The 26,653-nt window shown below is 51.5% G+C and overlaps 1 protein-coding gene across 2 annotated transcripts in view; it reads right to left on the reverse strand.

The window, feature by feature from the left end:
* Positions 1–25,190, reverse strand: part of JPH2 (junctophilin 2) — a 61,160-nt gene extending 35,970 nt beyond the window's left edge. Inside the window, exons 1-2 of one of the 2 annotated variants that reach the window (XR_011494647.1) lie at positions 23,980–25,190; positions 3,721–4,504 (exon numbers count right to left, since the gene is read on the reverse strand). Coding sequence is in view for 1 of the 2 variants with exons in the window: in XM_044748214.2 (XP_044604149.2) it covers positions 3,721–4,504; positions 23,980–24,358 (1,163 nt within the window). In the remaining variant the exon portion in view is untranslated. The remainder of the gene's footprint in view (positions 1–3,720; positions 4,505–23,979) is intronic. The other variant, XM_044748214.2, reaches the window with a different exon arrangement.
* Positions 25,191–26,653: the final 1,463 nt, after the last annotated feature.

The following is a 26,653-nucleotide window of genomic DNA, read 5'->3' on the forward strand; positions in this document are numbered from 1 at the left end:
AGCTTAAAACCGAGCCAGGCAGCCGCCCCCTCCCGCCAATGGCACCAGCCCTGCGGGCCTAGGGAACGCATTCCTCAGACACACGAGGACTCCAGGTCTCCCCAGTGCTCCCCCGGAGCAGCACCACGTGGAGGAAGCTGGACACCACCCTCTCGCTCCGGAGACTCAGTTCCCGGCTTGGGCCTGGCAGACTTCTAGCAGGGAGCTCAACACCTTCACATTCAAGGGCTTAGGCGTTACAGGAAGCACAAGAAGAGAAGGGAAGGCAAGGGGGCAGGCAGGGGCAAGATTGTGTCCCCAAGAGGCAAGAGCTTGGGAAAATCCCTCCTTCTCCCCAAGCTTGCACAGTCTCGCCTTTAAAATCGAACACATCAGGTGATGACAGTGAGTGCTGTCACTGCTGGCTGCTCTGTGCCAGGCACTTACAGGCATTCGCTCACCTACTCCTCAAAACAACCCTAGGAGGAAAGAGGATCCAGGGTTCAGAGTGGTGAAGCAACTTGGGCTAGGTCCTACAGCTCCTGAGTAGAAGAGACAGAATTCCAACTCATAGTCTTCTGAATCAAGAGCCTAACCTCTACCTACTCTAAACTGTGCCATGTCCCGGGCTGCCCAGGACAGTCCTGGCTTGTGCCTCCAATAACTTTAGACACTGAGCATAATAATTTAAAAGGTGCCCTTTGGAAGAAGGGATAAATCGTCCTTACAGGAGAATTCCACACAATATATGTTGACACCCCTCCCTCTGGAGCTTAATTCCAGACCCTTCTCCCTCTCAAGTATGGGCTGAACTTAATGTCTGGATTCCAAAGAACAGAGTATGGAAAGGGGAACATGGCAACTTTGCAGCAGAGAAACCTGGCAGACACCACCTTAACCACGTGATCAAGGTCAACGTCATCTGTGATAAGTCACGTCAAGTTCATGGCCCTGATACGATGTGGTGGAGGGGCACTTTACCTCTGTGGTCTTCTTCCCCAAAACCTATAACCTCAGTCTAATTATGAGATAAACATCAGACAAACCCAAATTGAGGGACGTTCTACAAAATAGCTGACCAGTACTCCTCAACACTGTCAAGGGCACGAAAAACAAGGAAAGACTGAGAAACGGTCACAGGCCAGAGAAGACTCAGAAGTGACCTGTTTATAAGCCTGGCTCTGCCCCTAACCAAGAAATCTTAAAAAATTCACCTCTACCTTCTTTCTGCCTTAAGGATACTACCCGCTCGCACATCCGTGGCAATTTATAGTTTACAGAGTTTAGAGACAGCAAGATGCGCTGGTCAAAGCTTTGGGGCCAGAAAGCCGGGGGCCACAGCCCTGGTTCTCCCACTTGCTTGCCAGGTGGCCTCGGGCATATTACACTCTTCTCTGGGCCTCAGTTTCCACATCTGTAAAATGAACTCACTGAATGACGACAGTGACTAGTGATATTCACAGAGCCCTTGCTAGGTGTCCAGCACTGGAGTGGACACTGGGACGTGCCACCCAGTTTCAGGATGGAGGCCTTATTTCTCCCTGCTCCCCCAGCTGCTGCGTGCTCCCGGCTGTCAGCCCTGTCCAGCGATTGCCCCTGGCTGAGGAGGACTGTCCAGCCCCAGGACATGGTCCTTTCTGGAGGGTAGCCGGCACCCAGCGCAGAGGGTGGAAAGACCCAGATCCCTCACCTCAACCTGGGACAACTCTGAAGGGCGTCTGCACCGCAGAGCCCCTGAGGTGGGCTGAGGCCTTTGCGGAGGCTGCCCTGGGGATGGTCTCCCTCTGCCCAGACCTGCTCCCTTCCCTTCCCCACAAGCGTAGATCCTGACAGCATCCTCACAACCTCCCCGCACGCTAATCTCCATCTCAGAGCCGGATTCCCAGGGAGCTGGCCCCGTGACACGACCGTGAAGCGCTGGACCTGCCCCGTCTTTCTTAACTCTCAGGCCAACCCTATTTTTACAGATGAGACAACTGAGGTTGATTTAGCCAAGAACATACATGTGGTTGTGCCACAGAGGGGGAAACTAAAGAACAGACGGATAAACAGATCGGCCCAGGTCTCTGAGCTCAAAGACGGCAGATCCGGCCCTGAGTCTGCTTAACTTTGAAGACTGCAATGTCACAGCCTCCAGCCCAGGCCATCAGAGCCACCTGCAGGACTGCTATGGGCACCGGGACAGGTGTGTGCCTTTCACCGCCGTCCTACCACACCTGCTGTTGGCCCTGCAGCTCACTCCACATTGGCCAAAAGAGCATAATAACAGCACCTACTTCATCAACATCTTGTAAGGCTTCAACGAGTTAACATAAGACCTCAGAACAGCGACTGGCACATACGGGGCCCTTCATAAGCAGTAGGTTGAAAACAGGCCACATAAGCAACATAGAGCTGCAACAGTGAGACATCCTAAGAAGACGGCCACGCAGCTGAGTGAGAGGCAGCTTGTGACGGGGCCTGGGCCTCATCAGCTCTCTAAGGGAGTCAGGTCTGACTTGAGTCCAAAGGAGCAGTCGGAATTAAGTGGGCAGCAACAGGAAGGAAAAGCAGTCCAGGCCGAGGAACGAGCAGGAGCTAAAGCCGTCTGGCAGGAGGAGCTACAGACGGATGCTCAAAGCCCAGCGTGACTAGCACAGAGAAAAAAATCCAGGTCCAGGGCAAGAGCTGTGGAAAATGAAGCTGGAGAGGGGGGTAGGAACCAGATTACGAAGGGCCACTCACTACCTGGGTGATTTGGGACAAGTCACTTTATTTCTCTGAGCCTCATTTAGCCCATCTGTAAAATGGAAATAAAAACAGGACTGAATCTTATAAGGTCATTAAGGAGATTGAATGAGTCCATATTTGTTAAACACTTAAAATAGTGCCATGCACACAGTAGGTGCTATAAATGTTTGAAGACAACATTAGAACTTTTCTGAAGCACAATGAGAAGACACAGAGGGGTTTGAATATGGATGAAAGGGCGGGTGCTGAATGGATGCAGAGCTGGCGGATGGGCAGGTGGGAGGGGTGAGTGAATGGGCAGTGCAGATGGTTGTTGGATGGAAGTGTTGGGTGATGGCGGTGGTTAGAGGGATATGTGGTTGGATGACTGGGCAGGTGGGTGGGAGCAGATGTTGCTTCAGTGGATGGAAACAAGGTTGGAAGACAGGGTGGTTGGATAAATGGAGGTGGCTAGGGGCACGGATGCATGGTTGGATGTTAGGATGGGCGGCTGGGGGGATGGGAGCAGTTGAGTGAATGCAGGTGGTTGGTCAACGAGAGGATGGATGGGTGGATGGATGGTTGTTCAGGTGGATGTTAGAGAGGTTGAGTGACTGGAGGCTGTTGGGTGAATGGACGGGTTGTTCAGGTGGGTAGTCAAGAAGTTAAGTGAATGAAGGAGTTGAGCGGATGGATGGATGCCTGGATGGTTGATGGGTAAACAGAAAGTGGTTGAGTGGGTAGGTGGGTGGTTGGAAAGCTGGGTGGAGAGATGGTTGTTCGGGTGGCTATTAGAGAGGTTGGGTGAATGGACGGGTTAAGCAAATGGAGGATGGATGGGTGAACAGGTTGGGCGCCCGCGACCTACCACAGGTGATAAACACACCACCATATCCTGAAGCGCCTCCAACTAACCAACCCTCCAAAGGTCATGGGGGGAACACCTGACCTTGGAGACATGACCTCCTGGGTCGCCCTGCCCCGGGACCCCTTCGGAGCGGCCCTCCCCTCTGCCCCACCCCGGGCTCCTACCTTGAGAGGGCGATCTCGGCCTTCTGGCGCGCGATGGCGGCGGCGCGCTGGGCACCCTCCACGCCGTGCTCCACCTTCTGGCGGACCTTGCTGCTCTTGAGCGGCAGCACGCGGCGCTTGGTGCCCTTGACCAGCACGTTGTGGCGGTACTTGCCCTCCTCGCGGCGGCCGTCGGGCAGCGTGGTGCAGCCGTAGCCGTGGCGCAGGTTGTCCAGCCACTCGCCCTCGTAGCGCAGGCCGCTGGAGCGCTCGCTCACGCCGAAGCCTGAGCGCTTGTCGTTCTTCCACTCGCCCATGTAGGTCTCGGTGGTGGTGGCGTCGATGTCGGCCTCGAAGGGCGCGGCGTCGTCGGCGCCCTCGGCGCCCTCGCCCAGGCTGCCGGTGGAGGCGGCGTCGCTGCCCGAGCTGAGGTCGCTCTTGAGGAAGCTCACGCGGCTGCGCTGGCTGCCCACGGACGTGCGCGACTCGGTGCGCCGCAGCCGGCCGAGCAGCGCGCCGCGCGGGAACAGGCCGCCGGGCCGGGCGCGCGGGGCCGCGTCGGCGTTGGCCAGCAGGCTGAGCGCGAAGCCGCCGCGAGGGATGGCGGGCGACGGCAGCGGCGGGCCGTCCGAGGCGGGCGACGTGGGCGAGTCCGGGCCCACCGTGCCGTTGCTGTGCTCGCTGCGCAGGGACGAGAGCGACGTGCGCAGCGGCGAGCGCACCACCACGGCCATCCCGTAGGGCACGCTCTGGCGCACGCCGTAGCCGTGGCGCATGCCGTTGGTGAACTGGCCTTGGTAAGTCCCTGCGGGCGAGGAGAGGGCGCGTCAGTGGGGCAGCACGACGGGGCCCCCGCCTGTGGGCGGCGACCGGGGTGGGGGGGGGGTGCCGGCAGGAGGGGGCCAGGCCGTCCGAGGGGCGAGGAGTTTGAAATTAGGAAAGTGGGGGAGGCTCTGAGTGTGTGAGGTTACCCGAGTGTGCAAGATAGGCGTTTGCGCAGTGATGTGAATATTTCTGTTGGTGGGAACATGGCAAGGTCACAAGTGCGCAAAATAGAGTGAGGTTGTGCAAGGCAGAGCATCAGTGTATGAAGTTGTGTGAGCAGGTGAGGCCCTGGGAGTGCACGAGGTTAAACGAGTGTTCAAGGACACGAGTGGACAAACCAGAGGAGTTTGCATGATGGATGCATGTCTGTTGGTGGGAACACACCAAGATCTCTAGTGTGCAAAACAGGGCGAGGTTAAGTGAGTCAGTTTTAAAGCGTGAAGTTATATGAGCAGGTGAGGCTCTGTGAGAGTGAACTTAAATGAGTGTGCACAGGTTTTGAACCACACAAGAGAGAATGAGTGTGCAAGAGCATGAGTGCCTAAGACAGTGAGTCTGTGTAGTAACCTGGATATTTGCATTGTGGGAGTGTGCAAGGTAGTGGAGGCCCAAAGTCATGAGTGTGCAAGGCAGTGCATGCACAGAGGGTGACTGAGATCACGCAAGCGTAACATAATGGGACCTTAACATAAGGTTATGAGAGCATTCGCGGTCTTCAGTGTGCAAGGAAAGGCCAGGTTGAGTGAGGGTACAAGACCTTGAGGGTCAAAGGGTGCAAAGGTATGTGAGCAGGCCAGGCACTGTGAGGTTAAACGTGTGCATGGTTATCCTAGTGTGCAAGGTGATGCAAATGTGGAGGCTCATGAATGGATCAGACAGTGAGTTTGCACGGTAGTGTGAATGTTGGAGAGCATGGAACTGGGTTGGAAAGCATGGGAGAGTGTGTATTTGTGCAAGGCCGAGTGTATAGAGGACTTTTATGGGTGTGCATGTCAGTGTCTTTTGACAATATGAGATCATGAGTGTGCAATGCAGTGTGAACACAGTCGGGTGAGTGCCCAAGGTCCTGTGGAGGTGACATTATGGTTGTGTGAGAGGTTCTGAGTGTGCAAGGCCATCTGAGTGTTAAAGCACAAAGTAGTAGGAGGCACTTGAGGCTAAATGAGTGTGCGAGCTTGTGGGCATTAGTGAAGCAGACCAGGTAAGACCATGTGTATGCAGGACTGTGGTGTGTACAAGGAGATGTCAGCAATGAAGACCTCGCGGTCCATGAGTGTGAACATGTGACCTCCTGGGAACAAGACTCTGTAAGTGTGCCACGGTGTGAATAAGAGGCAGCACAGGGTAGTGGTTAGGAGCATAGACCCCAGAGCCAAGCTGCTGGGTCCAGATCTCCCCCCTGCCCTTACTAGCTGTGTAACCTTGGGCAAGTCACTTAACCTCTCTGTGCCTCAGCTTCCTCATCTGTCAAACAGAGATAATAATTGCTTCTTACCTTGTAGAGTTGTTTGAGGTTTAAATGAGTTACTATCTCTGAAAAACTCTGGAAGGAAAGCTATGTGTGTGATACTGTGATTCTGCAGAGTTGTGCTAGTGTGTGAGGTCACCTGAGTTGTAGGAACAAGCTGATACAAAGCTGACAAGATATCTTCCTACTCCACCCCCATCCCACCCTGCTGTGCTCCCCAGGGCTCCACCCAAAACCTCCTCCCCATCCTCCTGGGTGATCGCGTCACCTCGTGTTTTTATAACTGCTGTCTGTGTCCTGCTGACTCCCCCGCATACATCCCAGCCCCTTCCCTTCCATTCTGCAGCTCCAGACGTCAACGTCAGCCTGGAGGTGGAAGCCCCCTCGAAGTTACACAGTCACCTCCAGCTCATCATCCCCCACCCCACACACCCTTGTGCTCCCTTCTTGATCTTTCTTTCCCACTGCAGCTCCCTGGAAAGCCAGGCCTGGCTTCATCTTTGCAGCTCCCGCATAGAGAACAGGGCCGGACACATAACGTTCACTGAATGGAGAGGGGAGATTCAGAGCCTTTGTCATAAACACAAGCGGAGACTTTCCCCTGGTTAACCACAAAAACCCAATGGCCTTCTCAACAAGTCCTCTGACCCGGGGTGGCTGGGTACCTGCATCCGTCAGCCAGGTAAGGGACTCCTAAGCTCAGCCCAACAGACACGCTTCCCTTTGGGCCTTTGCCCTGGCTGGTCCCTCTGCCTGGAACTCTTTTCTCCAGATATCCTTCAAGTCTTACTGTTTTTCTCCCCCATCTGGAGTGGAAGCCCCACGAGGGCAGGGATCTTTCCTGTTTTGTCCTCTCATGTATCCCCCTCACCTGGAACAGTGCCCGGCACATACAGGTGCTTCATGAAGATTTGCTAATTGATTGGCTGAACCTGTCCAGAAACTCCATCTTGTTGTGTGACCTTGGGCAGCTCTCTTTTCTTCCGGCCTCGATTACATCGGTCAGTGACAGGTTGGATATGAAGCTCTCTAAGGTTTCGTCTAACTTTGGGACGCTGGGTTTCTAAGAACTGGGGCACTGTGACTCTGGAGGCGAAGGAGCACACGTCCACACTGCCTGGTCCCCCCCAGCACTGGCTGCTCCAGCCCAGGCTCCCACTCCTCGCCTGCCCAGCCCTTTCTGCATGCAGAGCCCCGTGAGGCTCGGGTACTGTGCAGAGGGCTCACTTACACCTCTTGGCAGCCCTGTGAGGCGGGTCCCATGATGATGCTCATTTGCAGGAGAGGAAGTCGGTGGTTTGAGAGGTTAAGCGGCTTGACCAAGGAAGCAGGATCCAAACCCAGGTCTCTCCCATGCCCAAGCTCATGCTCTGAGCCCCTCATTCTCAATCCTGGCGGCACCTCAGAAGCACCAGGGAAGCTTTAAAAAAATACTGATCCCTGGGCCTCACCGCCAGGAATTCTGGTTTAATTTGTTGAGGAGGCCCCTGGTGCTCCCAGGGAGGCGTACAGCAGGCGGAGCCACCGCGAGTAAGAGGGATGTCAGGTCTCTCCTCCCTTCCATGACCAGCCATGAAAAACCAATGATCACAGAATATCAGCTATGAAAGGGCCCGAGAGAAATGGGGAGAGACAGAGAGAGCGGAGATCTCTGGGAATGATCTCATAGAGGAAGACGCAAATATGACCTCCATTTCCCCAGTTTGGACTGATGTTCAGAGAGCTTATGTGTCTTGTCCAAAGTCACACAGTGAGGAAGGAGCAGAATTGATATGTAGATTGAGGTCTGACTCAAGCTGAGAAAGTGGGAAATGGGACTGCGTGGCAGTGCAGAACACAGAGAAATGAGAGTGTGGTGCAAAGGATGAAAAAATGGGGAGATGGATAGATGGAAAACTAGTATGTTCCAGTTTCCCAGCTCATGCACATGTGGTCACATTGTATGGGAGGCGGGGGGACAGAAAGAGACGTGGAGTCAGACACAAACTGGCTTCAAATAGCATCGAAGCCGGGGAACCTTGGACAAGCTACTTGTTCTGATTCTCGATTTGTTTATCTGGAAAATGGAAAAATAATACCCACTTTCCAGGGTTTTGGGAAAGATTAAAAAGGAGACAACAAAAAATGGAAACAATTCAGATGTCCATCAACTAGCAAGTGGATAAACTGTGGTCAACAACCACACAACAGAATACGAGTCAGCAATAAAAAGTAGCAGACTCTGACACCCACAACGTGGATGGACTGCTGATACGTACAGCATGGGAGGATCTCAGAAACGTGCCAGTGAATGAAGCCAGAGGCCAAAGAGTACAAACCGGATGATTCCAATTACGTGAGAGTCTAGAAAAAGCTAATCTGTAGTGACAGGAAGCAGATCTCTGGTTATCAGGCTGGAGTGGAGGGATCAGGGTGAACGGGCACGAGGGAACTTTCTGAGTTGATGGAGATGTTCTGTGTCTTGGTTGTGCTGGTGGTAACACAGGTGTACATTTGTCAAGATGGTGCGCTTAAAATGCATTGTATTGCATGGGAACTATACCTCGACAAAGTGGATTTAATAAATAAATAATTTGTAAATAAACTTTTAAGAAAAAAAAAACCACCCAGCACAGTGTCCTGCACATATCCATCAGGAGATCCTGGCAGCTCTCCTTTCCAAGGGAGTCTAGAATCCGGCCACTTCTCACCACCCCCACTGCTACCGGATGGCTACCGGAGCCCCCATTATCACTCACCTGGATTTTCATAACGGCTGCCACACTGGGCTCCTGCTTCCGCCTTTCCCTCTTCCATCTATTCCTAACACAGCAATCAGAGGGAGTCTGTTCAAACGTAGTAAGTCAGATCACAGCACTGCTCTGCCCCTTCTCACTCAGAGGAAAAGTTGAAGTCCTTAGTGGCCCACAAGGCCCTACCTGACTTCATCTCCATCACTCCTCTGTCCTCACCTCCTTCCGTTCTCCCCTTTCTCCCACTGCACTCTAGCCACAATGGTCTCCTTGCTGTTCCTCCCGCACAATAGCCATGGTCCTGCCTCAGAGCCTTTGCATTTGCTGTTCCCTCTGTTTGGAATGCGCTTCCTCCAGCTTTCTGCATGGCTCACTCCCTCACCATCTTCAAGCCTTTATTCAAATGCCATCTCCCTGAAGGCTCCCTGACCACTGTCTTTAAAATGATAACCTCCACCTAAGATCTTATAGCTCCCTTCTTTGCTTTCTTTTTCCTCATAGCACATCTAATATAACGTAGTTTGCTTTTTCTCTTGTTTATCGACCGTCTCCTCCCTGGAACGTCAGTTCCGTAGGGGCAGGGATTCCATTCTCTTTCGTTCGCTGCTGTATCCTCAGTGCCTAGGACAGCACCAAAGAGGTCCTCAGTATATGTTTGTTGCATGAATGCATGCATGAATGAATGAACAGTGTGTATTCTATAGCTGTTGATTCTCTCCTTTCTGCTCTCTCCATCTGAAAACAGCTCTGTGAACATGACCAGAAAGGTATCCTGTCAGAGTCACCCAAGATGACACAACTAGTTAATATGCCAGAGCCGAAACTTACATCCATGGCTGGCTGTGCTCTTTCCACTCGTCTCAGAAAAAAGAAAAAGTATGAAAGGGGAAAGCGAACAAGAAGAGAAGATGGCAGAGAAGATAGTAAGTGGGGGGAAGAGAGAAGACATCTCTGGGTTGGGAAATTAAGTCAATCAATCCACCTTCAGCTTAAATTTGGTGTGAATGGGCTGACACGGTCCCTTTAAGCCCAAGAAAAACTGAGATTGCAACAGGAGAGCGGCTCTTGGCCACCAGTTGGGAGGAAACGGCCAGTCTATATTAGGAAACTTACGAGCAAGTGGCAAGAGGCACAGACACCCAGGGGAGGCTGGGAATGGCGGGGCCCTGGGAAGGGGAAAAGCCAAGTGCTGGGGCCGTCCCCAGCCTGACTGTCTCTAAGAGAGCACAGTTCTCCCTGGGGACAGGAAGAACGCATCCAAAGAGGGAGAGAAGGAGGACCCTGCCCACAGCTGTCTGGCTAAGAAGGGCCCCTGTGGAAGGACATGCCTTCTGATACCCTTTTGGCTGTCCCCCTCACTTGGCCTTTTAAACCCTGCAGGGCTTCCCACTGCCTTCAGGGTGAGGAGCAAGACCCTCAGCAGCCTACTCGGCCTGGCGTGGGCTGCCCCTGCCCACCTCTCCTGACTCGTCTTGCACAGCTCTCCAGTCACACTCGCCTTCCCACCTCAGGGCCTTTGTACCTGCTTCCTTTCCTCTTCTTGGCATGCTCTTCTCCCTCTTCCCCTGGCCAACTTCTACCAATCTTTCAAACTTCAGCTTAAATGTGCCTGCATCCAGGAAGATTTCTTGAACCCTACACCCTGAGTACTGCCACATGACGTCATGTTACCCTGTACTTCTTGGCACTTTTCCCAATTGCAGTTAAATAATTATTAAGATCATTTGTACACCGTAAGCCTTTCCTACCAGACTTTAGCTTCCAAGAGGGAGGGAGCCATGTCCAGCTGCTTCCCACTATGATCCCAGAACCTAGCACAGTTCCCAGGCCCAAGGAAGCCCACAGTAAGCATCTGATAACTCCGAGTGTCTTCTCCTGGATGACACGCTTCCGTTCTTCCAGGGGCAGGACTCAGCCCGTGGTCACTGCTCCATGGTGATGGGCAGCGGCGGCCAGAGTGTTCAAGTCTAGATTCAGCAGCCAGCTCGAACCCGGGGAATTATGGGGTACGTGTCACAGGCTGGTGAGGGCTGCACCCATGGTAGCTACCATTCTGTCCCTCGGAGGAGGCTCTTGAATTTAATAAAACCTGCATATCGCTTTCTCTCTGCAGTCGCCCTTCTGCTTTGGATCAAATAACCTGGGTTTTAACCTTAACCTTGACACCGAGTAGTTCTAAAACATGCATGAAGTATTCAAGCCTGCTGAGCCTCAGTTTGTCTTTCTGTAAAATGGAGGTAACGATACCTATTTCCTATGGTCATTCGTTCCTTTGAATTCAACAAGTGTTTGCTGTGGACCCTGCCTTCTTGGTGCTGGGTGTGGGGGACGCAGCAGTGAACAAGTAGACAGATCCCTGCCCTCAAGGGGCTTGGAGTCTAGTGCCAGGAACAGTCTAGATTTAATCAACCATCACAAAAATAAACATTAGGCAGCCCCAGCCATGGTCCAGAGTAATGGTGGTCCAGGTCCTGGGTGACAGGGGAGTGGGGAGGGTTGGTTGACCAAAGATTAAGTGAACTATATATGAGGCAAGCAGCATATAGTCGGTGCTCAGTAAAGGCTAGCTTTTTGGCAGGTCAGAGTCTTTGCTCAGAAAAGCTGGCCCAGAAAGGATTAACTGGAAACATGCAAAGGAGCCAGAGAGGACAGAGAGAACTCAGATGGAGGGAATGAGACCAGCCCCGATTTTCTGCCTCTGCCTGGTGGCTTGTGAGGGAGCAGGCATGTGCCCGGAATGCCCACCCCTGACTCAGGAGGCCTTAGAGCCTGCGTCCTTGGGAGGAAGAAGATTTGGGGGTCTGTTCATCAGTGAGACCTGCCTGCACACCCCCTGAACACACACAACAGAGCAGTTTCTGGAAGCCACGTCTATAGTGCAAGACCCGCCCTCTGGCCAGAGATTATGACTTGATTGGCATGGATACTGGACTGTTTAGAGGACCTCAGGAGACTGTAATATGCAACCTGGGTAAGAGCTGTAAGACGTGTCCACCGACCTCCTATCAGCCTCCGGACGTCAGTGTCCCTGGAGGACTGAACAGAGATGGAGAGACGAGGAATCAGGCCCAGCTCGACTCCAGGGTCCCCACTGCCTATGGAAGTCCTCACCTGACAGTCCAGTGTCTTCATGACCTGGTCCCAACTCCCCTTCCCAGCCTTGTCTTCCCAAACCCTCCAAAGCCCAGCTTCAAAGCCACCTCCTTCAGGAAACCTCCCCAGGACTCCTTCCTCCCTCCAAACTCTCATTGCTGGAGACGTCTGTCTCTTCTTCTCTCTGATGGCAGCTATCTTGCCTAGATCTTGTCTGTTTTGTCTAACAGCTGTCCCCGATCCTTCTCCAAATATTCTCACATAGTCTCAGATGTTAGCACAAGAACTTTGGGCAGGACCATGGAAGTGTCATCAACAGATTTCAGACTGGATTTAAGATGGAGCCTGGCAGGTAGGAGAGTGAGCACCAGAGAGTCCGGGGGTCAGTGGCTTTCATCCAGGCATACCAAAACCGGAGCAGGTAAACCAGGAACGCACATGGTGGCGAACATTCATGCCCGTGCCACAGACACCCATATAGATGCCCCTGGGTATACGGGACCATCCCAGCTTGGCTCTAACCCATCTTGATAAAGACCATGGACCCAGTGTCCCAGAGCAAGCAAGTCAAGCCTGAGACATCTTTAGGGGCGGTAAAGAATAGTGGAAATTGCTTGGGCTTTGGACACAGATAGACCTGATTTGGAATATCTCTTTAATCCCCCACTCCTCTTTATCTGCACCCATCCATCTGGTCCAGGCCGCGGCAGTTCTCCGAGGCTCACCACACAGCATCTTCCCCGCTCTCCCACCTCCACTGACATCTGCTTCAATCTACTCTTCGCTGCTGCCAGAGTCGTCTCCTTTATAAGATGCAGATCTGCTCAGGGTGCCTCACCTAAAACCCTGCAATGGCTTCCCAGTGCCTGGAAGGGGGACTGTCTTGGGTCCCTAGGAAATGTCGTCTGCGACTGAGATTGCATGTGGGTGATTTTGTGGGGAGTGCTCTCAGGATGGGCACCTGTAAGGAAGGGAGCAGGCTTCAACGGTGGAAGAAGTTGAACAGTTGCAGCTGAGCCTCAGCTGACCCCACGGGATCTCTGGAGCTGGGATGGCCCTTTGGAGTTGTCCCAAATCAAAGCAAGGCGGCCAGGTCTGTGTGCTCCTGTATCAGCCAGTCATCAGCTGTGGGTTGCCCCCAGAGTAAGGCATCTCCCTTTGACAGACACCAATGCCCAGTTAGGGGCCATCAGCAGCCAACACTCCCGGCAGCTGGAGGAATGAGGACCCTGGTCCTGAGGGGTGTCTGAGGGTGTCCAGCAGAATCTACCATAAGGATAAAGTCAGAACTCCTCACTGTGACCCACGAGGCCCTCATGGTCCGGTCCCAGCCATCCCTCCATCCTCATCTACCCCACTCTCTCAATCTCTGTGCTCCAGCCTTTTCTGGAACATAACATGCTCCATTCCCACCTCCAAGCCTTTGCATTTGATGTTCCTTTTGCCTGGCACAGTGTGGCTCCCCTGTCACCTAGATAACCTTTCTTCATCCCTCAGATCTCAGCCTCAACATCACTTCCTCAAGGAGGCCTTCTCTGATTACCCCACCAGGCTAGGTTCCCCCTTATCAGCTCATAAACTCTTCTACTTGCCCTTCCAATTACTTATCCCCTGTTGTAAATAGCCAGCTGTTCGGTGCTGGTCTCTGCTGTTAGAATGCGTGTCCTGAGGGCAGGGACTGAGGCTGCCTTGCTCACCACAGCATCTCCAGCGCTCGGTGCGATGCCTGGCACATAGGAGGCATTCAGCAACACTGTCAGGTGAAGGAGTACAAGGCCTTGGACGAGTTCTCTGTGAGTCTCTGTCGGCTCAGTAAAGTAAGCACGGCAAGCGTATTTTGCCAGGTTGCTGTGAGTATTACGTGGGTCGTCTAGCAGAGACCTTAGACTCTCGACTGATGCTGGGTCCCTTCACTCAGGGAAGTGAAGTCACCGCAGGGACCAGTCGTCTCCGTTTGCCTGAGACTGAGGGGCGTCCCGAGATGCGGGACTTTCAGTACTAATACCAGGATGGTTCCCAGGCACACGGGGATGGTTGGTCGCCCTAAGCGTGGGTGAGAAGGGAAGAAGGGCTGTTCGTATTCACACACTGTTCACTGGTACACTGGTAAACAGCTCGTTGGAAAAACAATCAACCCTGATTCATAGTGTTGGCCAATTTCCATCATAGAATTATTCGCACCATTGCCAGTCAAGCTACCAACAGTGGAACAGCCTACTTGCAAAGTCTCTAAAAATTTAACAGTGGGCTCTCATGAGCCGGTAGGAGCTGGTGCCAGCACCCCATACTTCATACAGACTGTCACGTGCCTGGTATCTGCAAATGGTCACCGTGGTCATAGACAACCTCAACTCGGGTAGGTGAGAATATTTCAATCCTCAGAAGGTGACAGTGGAGTGGACCTTGGAGACCATCTAGCCCAAGGCAACAAGTAATCTGTCACATGAACCGTCTCTTCCCCATCCTGTGACCACAACAGACGTTGCTAATCCATCCTGATGCTGAATACTCATGTGGCCAAGCAGTCTCCCCTCATCACAACTCCAGGCAGCCATAGTCAATGAGCTGGTGTTGCTTGTGAAAGAAAATCAGCTTACTATTAGGAGTAAGTACAGTTCAGTCATTTCATTATACAAAGGAGGAAGCTCAGGCACAGAGAGGTAGAGGGACCTGCCCAAGGCCACACAGCCGCCTGGTAGCTCAGTAACTCAGCTGGGACTAAAGAACAGATCTGCGGCCTTGCTTGCCTTTCAATTCTGCCTTGCCTTGAAGAGCTGAATACCCCAGAGTGCGGAGGAACAAAGGGAGATCATTTGGGATCTGAGCCTAGATTCTAGAGAATTCTGCTGAGAGCCCCCAAATGCTTTTTTGTACCCTAAGACTTCTTACCATGTCTGTATATAAATGTTATTTATGTGTTGGGACAGAGGGCACTTTTTAAAAAATTACAAAAGTCACATGCTCATTGCATAAAATTCAAAAAGAAAGGAGTATTTAAAATAAGAAAACCCTGTACTGTCTCCCCAGGGGTAATTGCTGTTAACAATTTAGGTCCTTCCAGGCCTTTTCCATTCATTTACAAGCCTATGAATGAAACAAATAACAAATAGACTAAAAGGTCAGCTGTTCCCCGCCCTACCACTATCCCCATCACTCAGAACACTGCGTAGCAGGCAGTAGGCTCTCAATAAGTATCTGTCTAGTGGCTCTTTTTCAGTTAAAATGTCTTCCATTCCTTTCCGTGTGAGTAGAGTGGGTCTGCCTTTGTCTAAGGGCTTCAATACTTTATGGCGTGGTCTCAGGAGCTCGTGTAACAGTCCCTTTGGGTGGGCATTTAGACTGCACTCTGTTTTTCCTGTAACAATCCCAAGGCCTTGCTCTGTCCCCACTGCAGGGTGGCACCAAAGTCTCTTCCCATGGCTCCAAATGCTGCCGCCTGTCAGAGCGCCGCTGTCTCCGGTTTCCCAGGATCCCCCATCAGCGCCCCAAAGCAGAGAAGCCGGTGGCATTTGCGACCAGCTCCTGAGAGCAGGGTCGGGTTGCAGCAGGTGTAGGACAAGTCCCTGCAGCCTGCAGGGTTCCACCACCCCCACGTCCCGAGGCTGCTGCCCCGGATGACGCCCCACAGCTCCAACAAGAAGCCAGGGATTAACCAGGTGACGCTGCCTGGTGCTGACAGCCCAGGGGCCCGAGTCAAAGCCCCTTCGCCAGGCCCCGGGTCAGCTCAGCAACCCTGAGGGCCTTGGAAACCAGAAATAACTGGCTGTTGGGGAGGCAAAAGGGATCAAGGGGAGAGGGTCTCGGTTCAGAAGGAGGCCCCTCTGTTTGCGTACAGGGCTGCCCACAACCCTCATGCCCACGTGGCACATCTAACAGGCCTCTGTCACCCACGATGTCCAACACCAAGCTCCAGACCTTCCCCCGCACCCCTCATCCAGTCTCAGTTCAGGGCAACGCCATCCTTCCATGGCTCAGGCTGAAGCCTTGGAACCATCCTGGATTCCTCTTTCTCATGCTCCCCCATCCAATCTATCAGCAAAATCTATCAGCTCCACCTTCAAAATGGATCCGGAGTTCAACCACTTGTCTCCACTCCTGGTGACAAGATGGTGGTCCAGGCCATCACTGTTTCTCACCTGTTTTATTGCCATAAACTCACTAAGTGGTCTCTCTGCTTCTACCCTTTTCTGTGTCACCTCCTGTCCCCCTGTCTCTCAACACAGTAGCCAAAGGAATCCCTTTAAATGAAGTCAGATCATGTCACTTTGATGGTCCCCGTTTTTCTCCAAGTAGAAGTCAAATTCTTACAATGGCCTGCAAGCCTCTGCATGAACTCCCCCTGCTCTACACGTTCCTGGCACATACTGTCTTCTGTACGTCCCATCATGGGCACATACTGTCAGGTTGTCCTGCCATCAATGATAAGGAATTGGATGACTTTGTTAAGGGATTCAAACTTCATTGAAAATAAAAGTAATAAAAACATTGTGCATGCCATACAGCATTCCCGGCACAGCTGTGTGTAGCCCTCAGGCCTTGGCGTGTGGTCCCCATTCTACACTGTCCTTAGCGATGGTGTCCAGAGCTTGAACACCTCTGGGCACAAGGTACTACCTTGCATGAGGGGAAGGGGTTCAGGAGTTCCCACTGCCCCTGGATGGCTCTATGGATTTTGCCAGGCGGGTCTTGGCCACTCAAAGCAGTTATGTGGGAGCCAGTTGGGGTCCTGGATGTTTCGCTCGTTACCGGACCCAACTGCCCACCTTCTCTGTAGCTCTAGCTTGGAAAGGGATAGGAGAGAACAAGGACAGCCCCCGGTCCTTGGCAGTCAGCAACCCTGTCCCCTTACCACACACGGCACCCTCAACCAGGGCCCTCAGAAGATCAGACTGGACATTCCTCACAAGGGTGTGGCCGCAAGGGCTGGTCCAGGGAACAGCTGCTGGGGACATGGAATTAGCAGACCCTGGAAACAAGCAAGCTCAATGAATCCCGAGGGCCTGGCCTTGGACAGGGGCACGTCTGCAGACACTTGGCCAGCTGGACTCACGCATTACAGAAAGGAAGGCTATAGAGAGGAAAGGCTAATTATGTCCACTTCCCTGTCTTGCTGAGGGTCCACTCTGCTCCCCAGGGTCCCAGAGAATGCCAAAAGCTGCCACGACAGCAACTCAGCTGGCTGTTGTACTGACCCCTGGCTGTGATCTGGGATGAGATTTTCAAGATGAGGTTAAATTATGCTGATTCTACATTCGAAATGGAACCGTGCCTGGCATGGGTTCCATCTACATTGGCAAGACTCAAGGCAGAACGAGGGCCGGGCTGATTAACTGCTCCAGAGTCAAAATCCAGTTTTTGTGCTGAAATATTCTCTCCAAAATAGGGACAGCTGAGGTTCAGGCCATCCTGAATCAGTTCACTCTTTGGAGTGTGAAGGAAACACAGAAAAGAAAAGATCTGTTTCAGCATTTTCCATGTGCCAGGCATTATTTAAGTGCTTCTTCTGTATCAGTTCACTTCATTTTTCAATCATATTTTGAGGGAGATTCTGACATCCCTAATGGAAAGAAGGAAATGGAAGCTGAGAGAGGTTACATGATGTGCCCATGTTCATAGAACTGAGAAGTGGCACAGCTGGGATCTGAACCCAGATCTGGCTCCTGGAAGCCCCGGGTGCTTAAGTACCACGTGCCTCCTTCGGTATCACCAGACTCTCTTAGGACGTCTACACTTGACGTTTAATAGCAATCAAGAAGTTTTAAGTTGAAAGACATTCTTTTTAAATCTAAAAAACAAAAACAAAAAAATCACACTAGAACTAAAAAATTAATTTAGCAAGGTGAAAGGCTTCAGAGTCAATATGTAAAAATAACTGTATTTCTACTGCCTCACGATGAAAAATTGGAAAAATGAAATTTAAAATGTAATTTACAATGTCATAAAAAATACTTAATTTTACTCAACAAAAGATTTGTAAGACACTGAAAACTCCAAAACATTGCTGAATGAAAACTAAAGAAGACGTAAATAAATAGGGATATTTCCCTTATCTATGGATTGGACGGCTCCCTGCTGGTAAGATGTCCATGCTCTCCAAGTTGATGTATAGATCTAATACATTTTTAATCAAATTCCCAGCCAGGCTTTTTTGTAGAAGTCAACAAGCTGACTTTATAACGTCAATAGAAACGGAAATGACCTAGACTAACCCAAACAGTCTTGAACAAGAAGAACAAAGTTGGCAGATTTACTCTGATTTAAAAACTTAATATAAACTCCAGTAACCAAAGCAGTGTGGCATTGGCACAAAGATAGACAAACAGATCAATAGAAAAGACACTTCTTCGGGGAGCAGATAAATAAATAAATATGGAGGTTAAGTTGCTTCAAGAAACACACATCACAGACCCAGATAATGTGACAGCAGGTACTGCGCAGGCCCCGATCCTGGCAAATTCGTTCAGCTCCCATGTTCAGGCAGTGGGGCTAAAATGAGCTTCAGTCATCAGCTTTGGGCAGGAGAAAGAAAACTGTATCCAGAGCCCAAAACCTTGGGTTTTTGATCCATTTATCATAGTTAAACATAAAAATATCATCTTTTCAGCATGTAATCATAATAAAAGCACTAACCACACGCCAAAATCTGTTCCAAGTGCTTGACATATATCAAGGCATCATTTAATTCTCTCCAGAAGATAGAATAATAATTCTATCAACAAGATCAAATAAAAGAGAAAATAGCAAGTCCCACAATAGGAAGGGAAATATTGTTTTGTAATGATTTGTTTCAGTTTTACATTTGTGTGCGCGTATGCATAGAATTACAATGTGAAATACGTATCTTACAGGGTTGTCATCATAAAAATGTGAAAGCCATGAGTGTAGTAGATGAGAGAGTTGTTCAGTCTAAATAATGGGATGCATGTAAGAGTCTTAGCACAGAGCCTGGTACATAGTAAAGACTCGATAAGTGGCAGATACAGTCATCACTGTTGTCAGGGTCAGCTTCGTGGGCATTCACTCCGTGCTGTCACACAGGGCTCTGCTCTCAGAAGGAAGTGCACTTGGTTTAATGTTCTGTCGCCATCTTGAATTCCTTAATGATTTTGAAGATGGAACCCTGCATTTTCATTTTGCGCTGGGTCTTACAAATGACATAGCCAGTGCTGACTATTTGTATAGTTGTTTATCACTTATGAAAATATTTATAACGTGAAATATTTAATAACCATTTCTTATTATCAAATTCTATCTCTGCCTCTTACTGGCCAGAGGACCATGAGTGAGAATACTTAAATGATCTGTGTCTCAGTTTCCTTGTCTATAAAATAGGGATAATAACAGTACCTCCCCATAAAGTTGTTGTCAAGGTTTAAATAACACAGCGTATGTCAGATGCCAAGGACAGCACATGGCTCATGGTAAGCACTCCAAAAATGTTGGCCATTATTATTATTAGCTTTATGAAAAAAAGTCAACCTTGGGCCTGGTTTTCCCACTGCACATCTTGGGGGGCATTACTGAACCAGATCAGTGGTTCTGGAACTTATTTGAGCACCAGGTTACTTTGAGAATCTGATGGCTCTCCGAGGAAATGCCCCTAAGAAAACCACAGGCTGTCCATGCGCACACGCCCACATCTTGCCTGCACGCGCACATCTTGCCTGCAATTTCAGTGCGTTCATGGGCCTCTGAGGCCAAGGCACAGGTCCCAGATGAAGAACTGCGGAAAGCAAAGATCACTAATGGCCCTTCTAGTCCCGGGGTCTGTTGGTCTCTGGGGTGGGAACAGCCAGGCAGCCACGCAACACATTACAGGTTACTACTTAAGGGTCTGGTGTATGCTTGCTTTGGCACTTTAAGTCAGTGGCTATTTTTAGCTTTGCTATATATGGCCAGGGGAGGAATAAGCACTATAGGTGGGGGAGGGGGCCCAGGAGGCTCACAGCAGAGCTGGGAAGCCGGAGCTCCTTTGCCTTCGCCACCTTCCCCTTCCTGCCAGAGAAGTGGAGAGCTTAACCTCCAGCCAAAGTGAGCGCGGAGGAGAGGGAGGGGCTGTGGAGGTAGGAATGGCAGGGGCTTCGATGAAGATGCCAGCTGAAGTCACTTTACAACAGTGCTTTTCAAACTTTTTGAGCATGACCTGCAGTAGGAAATACATTTGACGTCGTAACACATACATAAACACAGACACTTGTACACACACACACACACACAATATCTACATATATCTCCAACTGAACAAATGTTTCAGGATACAGTGCCTTACCTTATTTTCTGTGAAACACTCTGATGTTTTCTATTCTGTTCTGTTCTGTTCTGTTCTAATCTGTTCTCTTCTATTTTTTCATCTTAAAAAAATGCAGGTCATGACTCACTAAATTGTTTTCACCACTTATTAATGGGCGACACCTCCAGTTTGGAAAACTTTGGTTTAGAGAAGACGGTCACCGGCAACATTTGACTGCGAGGTAACGTGGGGAGTGGAGGAAATGGGACATATTGTCCCTTTGATCAATACTTCTCAAAACTGGAGATAAGATGCCAGTTTCAGCTTGCTCTCCCAGCTGCACTGCAGAGTGTGGACGTCCTGGTTTTTGTACGCTCTGTTCTCTCCACCTGGAGCATCCGTCCTCCACCCTTGTTACCTGGCTCACTCCAGACTTCAGAGCCCGGCTTGCCTCTTACTCCAGGAAGCCTCCCTTTACGCCTAAGTCTGGTTAGGTGCCCGCCTCTTGCTCCCTTCATCCCCGGTATGCCCCTGCCTAGCATCCAACATGCTGTAGTACAATTTCTTGTTAGATTCTCTGGCAGGCAGGGGCCTTCCCCATTCTGTTCATTTCTACACCCCTCTGCCCCCAGTGTAGTATAGTGCTGGCTTCATAATACTCACTCAACAGTTATTGAATGAATTGATGATAGTTAATAGTAATAATAGCAACTACCATTTATTGAGTACTCCTTTATCCCACGAGAAATCTTATGAGAGATTAGTACAAGTCCATTTTATTGACGAGGAAACTAAGGCTCCAAGAGATTAAGTAATATGGTAAGGCCAGAGCGATAACCCAGGGCTGCCGACTCGCAACTGCTCCTAATCTCAGGATCTCATTTGTCCACATTCCCCTCAGCACTACACAGGATGGGGCAAAGGGCAGGTCCTTAACAAACCCTCAGGGTACTGATGACAGGTTGATTAACGAGATTTTCCGAAGCAGTGGCCACATCTAATTTTGGAGTGCTGCACCTCGTGTGTGGCTTTGGAGAGAGGATCTGTGAGCTTTCCTGGCCCCTGGATGTGGGGCCGTCTCGTTCAGCAGAAGAATCTGGGCCTCTGACAAACCAGAGGAGCAGGTCTTCCAGTTTCCTGGCCTGAGGAGCCCCTGGACACACCTAGGATAAAACCCAGGGTCCTGCAAAGCCCAAGTGACCCGGCCCACAACTCCACCGTCAGCTCCTGCCTGTTCCTTTCATTCACTCTATGCCCACCCCTCTGGCATGCTTGCTGTTCCTCAAACATGCCAAGCCCAGTCCTGCCTCAGGGTCTTTGCAATTGCCATTCCTTCTGCCTGGAAGTCTTTACTGCCTCCCTAGTCTTCCCCATCCTGCTTCTCAGACCACCCTATTCAAAAATATCACCCTCTTCCTTCTCTGCTATTTTTACCATCATATCAGTAACTTCTGGAAATTACATGTATATTTGTTTTCCAGTTTATTTCTGTCTTCTTCACTAGACAGGGAGCTCCCTGAGGACTTTGCTTGCTCCCTGCCCTGGCCCCTGGACCTTGCTGCGGCATGGTGCCTGACACAGTTCTTGCTCCATAATGTTGGTGCATGAATGAATGAATGGGTTTCTCCTCTTTCCGACATAGTGGGAGATCAGTGCAGAGTTTCCCAGAAATGTGTGTCCCTGTGACTCACATCCAGGCCCTCACACACACCCTGGTTTGGAGAGGGGGAAGAGGGAAAGGAGGGAATTGTCGGCACGTGCAGACTGTGCACCACTTTGCTTAGGGAACTGACGCCTGCCGGGCCTTCAAGGATTATCTCCACTCTATAGCCAGAGAGACTGAGGCTTGCTCTCTGCTTGTCCCCAGGGCTTGGCGCAGTGTGGGGCATACACATCTCCTGAGTTGAACTGCACTGAATTGCAGAGGTTCAGCAAACAGCTCGAGGTCACCGAATTAGGAAGTGGGGAGCCAGAAGTTGTCTTCACCTCTGTCCAATTCCAGCCCATGCTGTGCAGCCGCCATTGTGCCCACAGAAATTCCAGGGACAACCCTGTTAACATCCAGACACATTCAAGGAAGGGTCCTCGCCAGACACTCACCAATTGGCAGCCCGGTCAGGAGCCCATCCTGCACCTGAGGCTGCTCTCTGTACGCCCAAAGGCCTCAGTGTGAGCAAACCTTCCACCCTGGGCTGGCTATGCTCTTTCCTGCCCCACCCCCAGTGCCCTCCCAGACTGCCCACCTCCTGCCCTCACCATAAGGAAGGGAGACTCGTGACAAATATAATATACCACAATGCCTTATGATACCAAATATGTTTTTGTAATTAGCCATAGTTTCGAGTTATCTGCGTCAGCTCCTCTTCCCAATGGAGCACGGGAGGGAGATTTCACAGAATGATCCTGAGCTGGAAGGAACCTGAATGAACATTTGAAGTAGGACCTGGCAAACGCTTCCTGTAAAGAGTCGAATAATAAATATTTTAGGCTTTGTGGGCCAAGAGGCAAATTTGAGGCTGTTACATAGGGACTTTCATAGAATTTTAACTTGTCACAAGATAGTGTTCTTCTTTTGGGTTTTTTTCAAACATTTCAAAATGTGAAACCATTCTCAGTTCACAGGCTGTACGAAAACAGGCAGCAGGCCAGGCTGGCCCACTATCTGTAGTTTGCAAGAACCTGATTTAAAGCAATACTGCTTCACCTTTAATGTGTATAAAGATTGCCACATGGGCTTGTTCAAATAGATGCCTTGGCCCGCCCTCAGACAGAGTCAGAATGCTTCTGAAGGCCTGAGTGGGACCCCTAGATTTGCTTTTCTAACTGGCGGACAGATGATGCTGATGCTGCCTGTCCACTGACCACATTTTGAGCAGTCCTGATATTCTAAAACACCCCATTTATGGATGAGGAAACTGAGGCCCAGAGAAGTGATATGTCCAAAGTTACACCCAGTGGAGGAGGTGCTGCTGTCTGCTCTGCCCCTTCCCAGGGCTCTTTTGCCGCAGGAAATTCCTCTCCATGTCCTTAACCCTCTGAGCACTCATGCTTCTGAGCTTTTCACTCCTTCCTCTCTGTCCCACTCCCACCCCCACAAAGGAGATGTTCCCATCGAGATCCAGCTCAGATGTCACCTGTCCTAAAGCATTCCATGATCTCCTCACATCTAACTGCCCTTTTCTGCCACGGCACTCTGTACATACAAGTGTGCAGTTGTTTGTCCAAATGCCTATCTTTGAAGCCACGGGCTGTGTCTTATTCACCTTTATATCCAACCCTTTTACAATGCCTGGCAAATAGGAAGTGCTATAGAAATACACACTGAACAAAAGGACACATGGATGGATGCTTGGATGGAGGGATGAGTGGGTGGGTAGATGGATGGATGGATGGAGGGATGGAGGGATGGGTGGGTTGATGAGTCAGTGGGTGGGTGGGTGGATGGATGGTCAATGGATGGATAAGTGGGTGAGTGGATGGATGGATGGACGGAGGAGTGGGTGGGTGGATGGATGAATGAATGGACACTTCATGATCTATTGTTTGAAAATAATTTTCATGGCAAAGTTGAGCTTAGCAAACTCTTGTAGAGCACAAGCGAGAGTATATTCCCCAGCAGTTGGTATACCCAGCATGCAAACAGTAGCAGTTACATCTTATTGAATGTGTGTTGAGCGTGTATCTCTACGGCAGGGCTTCTACTAAGCACTCCTGCCAGTCTTCTCAATAGCCCTGGTTATTGGCACTGCCTTTACTAACAAGGAAATGGATGCTGAGAGAGGTAGAGCAGCTTGCCCAATGCCACACAGCAAATAATATCCTGGCCCCTCTGATTCTGTGCCACACTGCCCCTTGCTCTTCCCATCCTCCACCAGTGTTCCTCACCCCATCTGGCTCCTGCCCCAGCTCTGCGGGACCCAGGCTGGGCTCACCTCCATCCGCATAGGTCTCGGTGCCGTAGCCGTCCTGCAGACCATTGTTCCAAGTGCCCTCATACTTGGCACCGCTGCTGCTGCTCTGCCGGGTTCCGTACCGCCCCTTGAAGCCATGGGTCCACTCGCCCTTGTAGAGCCAGCGTCCCTTGGTCTCTATGCCCAGCCCGTGCCGTTTGCCATGGCTCCAGTATCCCTCGAAGGTGTTTCCGCTGGGCCAGGTGTAGACGCCCGCCACTTCAAAGCCAAAGTTCCAGGAACCCGAGTATTCGCCCTGGCCCTTGGGGCCAGTGCACAGTCCATGTCCGTGGGCCTTTCCCCCCTCCCAGCCCCCACAGTACGCCCCGCCATCATCAAAGTCAAAGCGGCCCCCGCTCATCTCATCATAGCTCCTGACGACCTCGCCGTCCTCCAGCTTGGGGGAGAGGGCGAAGGGGTGCCAGCGACACGCTCCAAGCACACTCAGGGCGCAGGGCTGGGCCCCCCACTCACCACTGCCACAGAGCCCCAGGAGGGGGCACGCGAGATGCCAGCAGAGGCTGAAGCAGCCCAGGAGCCAAGTCAGCACTGGGTCGGCTGGTCAGTGCCATGCCTGGGAGGCCCCCACTCAATCAGCCAGAGGAAGGCTGCCAGCTGGGAAGGAAGCAGGAGGGAAAGATTCAAAGTCTGCACAGAGCGTCCCAAGTCTGGATTCCATGGAGTCAGAGGAAAACAGTGTGATCCCTTTAAGAAGGCACAGTGAAAGGGGTGGGGTGGGAGGGTCCCCAGTCCGGTTCAAAGAGGGGAAATTCCCCTCGGTGACAGCCCCAGCCCGAGGCTGAATTCCTGTAGCCGCTGGCCCCCTTCTCCTCCACCCCAGTGGGTGTGCGGGGCTGTCGATCTCCGGGCCGCCGCCCCGCCCCCTCTCCAATCCTGCCCTCCTCCTGGGATGGAAAGGTCAGTGTTGCCCTAACAAGGCCATTGGATCTCAGAAGCTGCTCCCAAAATAACCCCCTGGCCAGCCCAGCCTCCTTCAAAGCGGGAGGGGTGTTTAAAATTGGGCTAGTGCTTCGGACCCAGGGAGTGGCTGGCGGGATGAGGAAGGGACGCTGAGAACTAAGTATCAGCAGCTGGGGCAATTTGGTGGCTTTTCTCCCACTGGGTAAGAGCTCCCTTCCACCTTCATGGTCCCGGGAGTCTGCGGGGAGGGAAGGGGCAGAGGAGTCAGGGAAGGGAGGGGAAAGGAAGACTAGCGGAACAGCCAGTCCTGGACACTTAAAATCCCCCAGAGCACAGAGGTTGGCAAGTCACAGCCCCAGCACTACTCACATGCCCTAACAGGACCTGGGGTATCGCACGCTGCCAACCCCGCAAAGGAATCTGGTGACCTAAGGAGAAAGGAACGGGGCATGGTTTCACGCAGGCTTTTGAAAGCAGAGGAGGGAACTCGGAAAGAGAGGTGAGGCTCTGGAAACAGAGTCTGGAAGATAGAGCAGATCTGAGTCCAGCACTCACGCACAACCCCAAATTCCCTCCCACCACCCCAACCCTGGGAAAACCCTGGGAGGAGCCCAGTGCAAAAGGCAGCCACGGTTCCCTGTCTGTCTCCTCTGAAGAGCGAGGAGCCCGCCCTCCTCTCTCTGCCTCTGAGACTCAGGGTTGCCCGTTGTGTTGGAATGAGGTCGTCTCAGAAATACTCAAGGATTGTGATATTTTGAAAATATTCCCTTGCCAAGCTCCCTTTCGCTCTGGTGTCCTAAGAGGCTGTGAGGCCAGACTTCAGGGAGCTCTTGGGGCAGGGCAGGAGCGAAGGGCCTGGACAGATGCTCAGCACTCGGGTTCCCACAGACTCCAGAGAAAGGGACGAGTAAATCTCTATGACATGAAGCTGTGGCCAAGGCTAATGACTGGAAATCCCAGCTGAGCCCAGGGTTAACAGGAGCACAGGGCAGTTCTGGGAAAGGTAGGGGCCGCTGAGAACAGGAAGCCGGGTGTGTGTGAGAGAGAGATGGGAGAGGGGGAGGAGAGAAAGCACTAGAAAAAGGCACTTGAGAACATCAGACTATTATCTGACATACTCCAAATCCCATGGCGACTTAAGACTCTGCAGATTTGTTCTTTCAGGAATGGAGAGGAATGTTCTCTCCCTTCATCCCAGCTGGTTCCCAGTCCTCACGACACGGTTCCTCTGTGGTTCACAGCCCCCTGCCTTGGAGAGCCCCTTCCGTGTCCACCTTTCATCCCAGGTGGAGACACCAGCCTCTGAGCTCACTATCCCTGCTTGTGTGCCAAGCTGACAGGCAGCAAATGGCAGTGGGTAAAGACTGTATCCTCTGGGTTCTGACTCACCACGGGCCAGGCTGGCCAACAGCCTGCTCACACGATTCCCTTCTAAGAACTCTGCACTGTTGCCCCCGGAGAGTTCTGCTTTTGCCGCTTCTCACCGAGGCCTTTGGAGAATCACACGTTTCTTTCCAGCTCTGCTCTCAAGGGGAGAGGAAAGAGCATCTCACACTGGAAGCTAGAGGAGTTTGAGTTGCCCGAGTTCAAAACCCTGTGTAGCTAAAGACCAGGCGAATGCCCGTAATCCTGTGCTGAGGCTGAGTGGCTGCTCTGTCCTAGTGAGCGGTTCCACCTATGGAAATCCAGCCACTGTTCATCAGTGCAGCTCCCTGTGGGGTTCCCACCACCGGTG

The sequence above is a fragment of the Equus asinus genome, chromosome 15 (assembly GCF_041296235.1).
Source record: "Equus asinus isolate D_3611 breed Donkey chromosome 15, EquAss-T2T_v2, whole genome shotgun sequence".
NCBI lineage: Eukaryota > Metazoa > Chordata > Mammalia > Perissodactyla > Equidae > Equus > Equus asinus.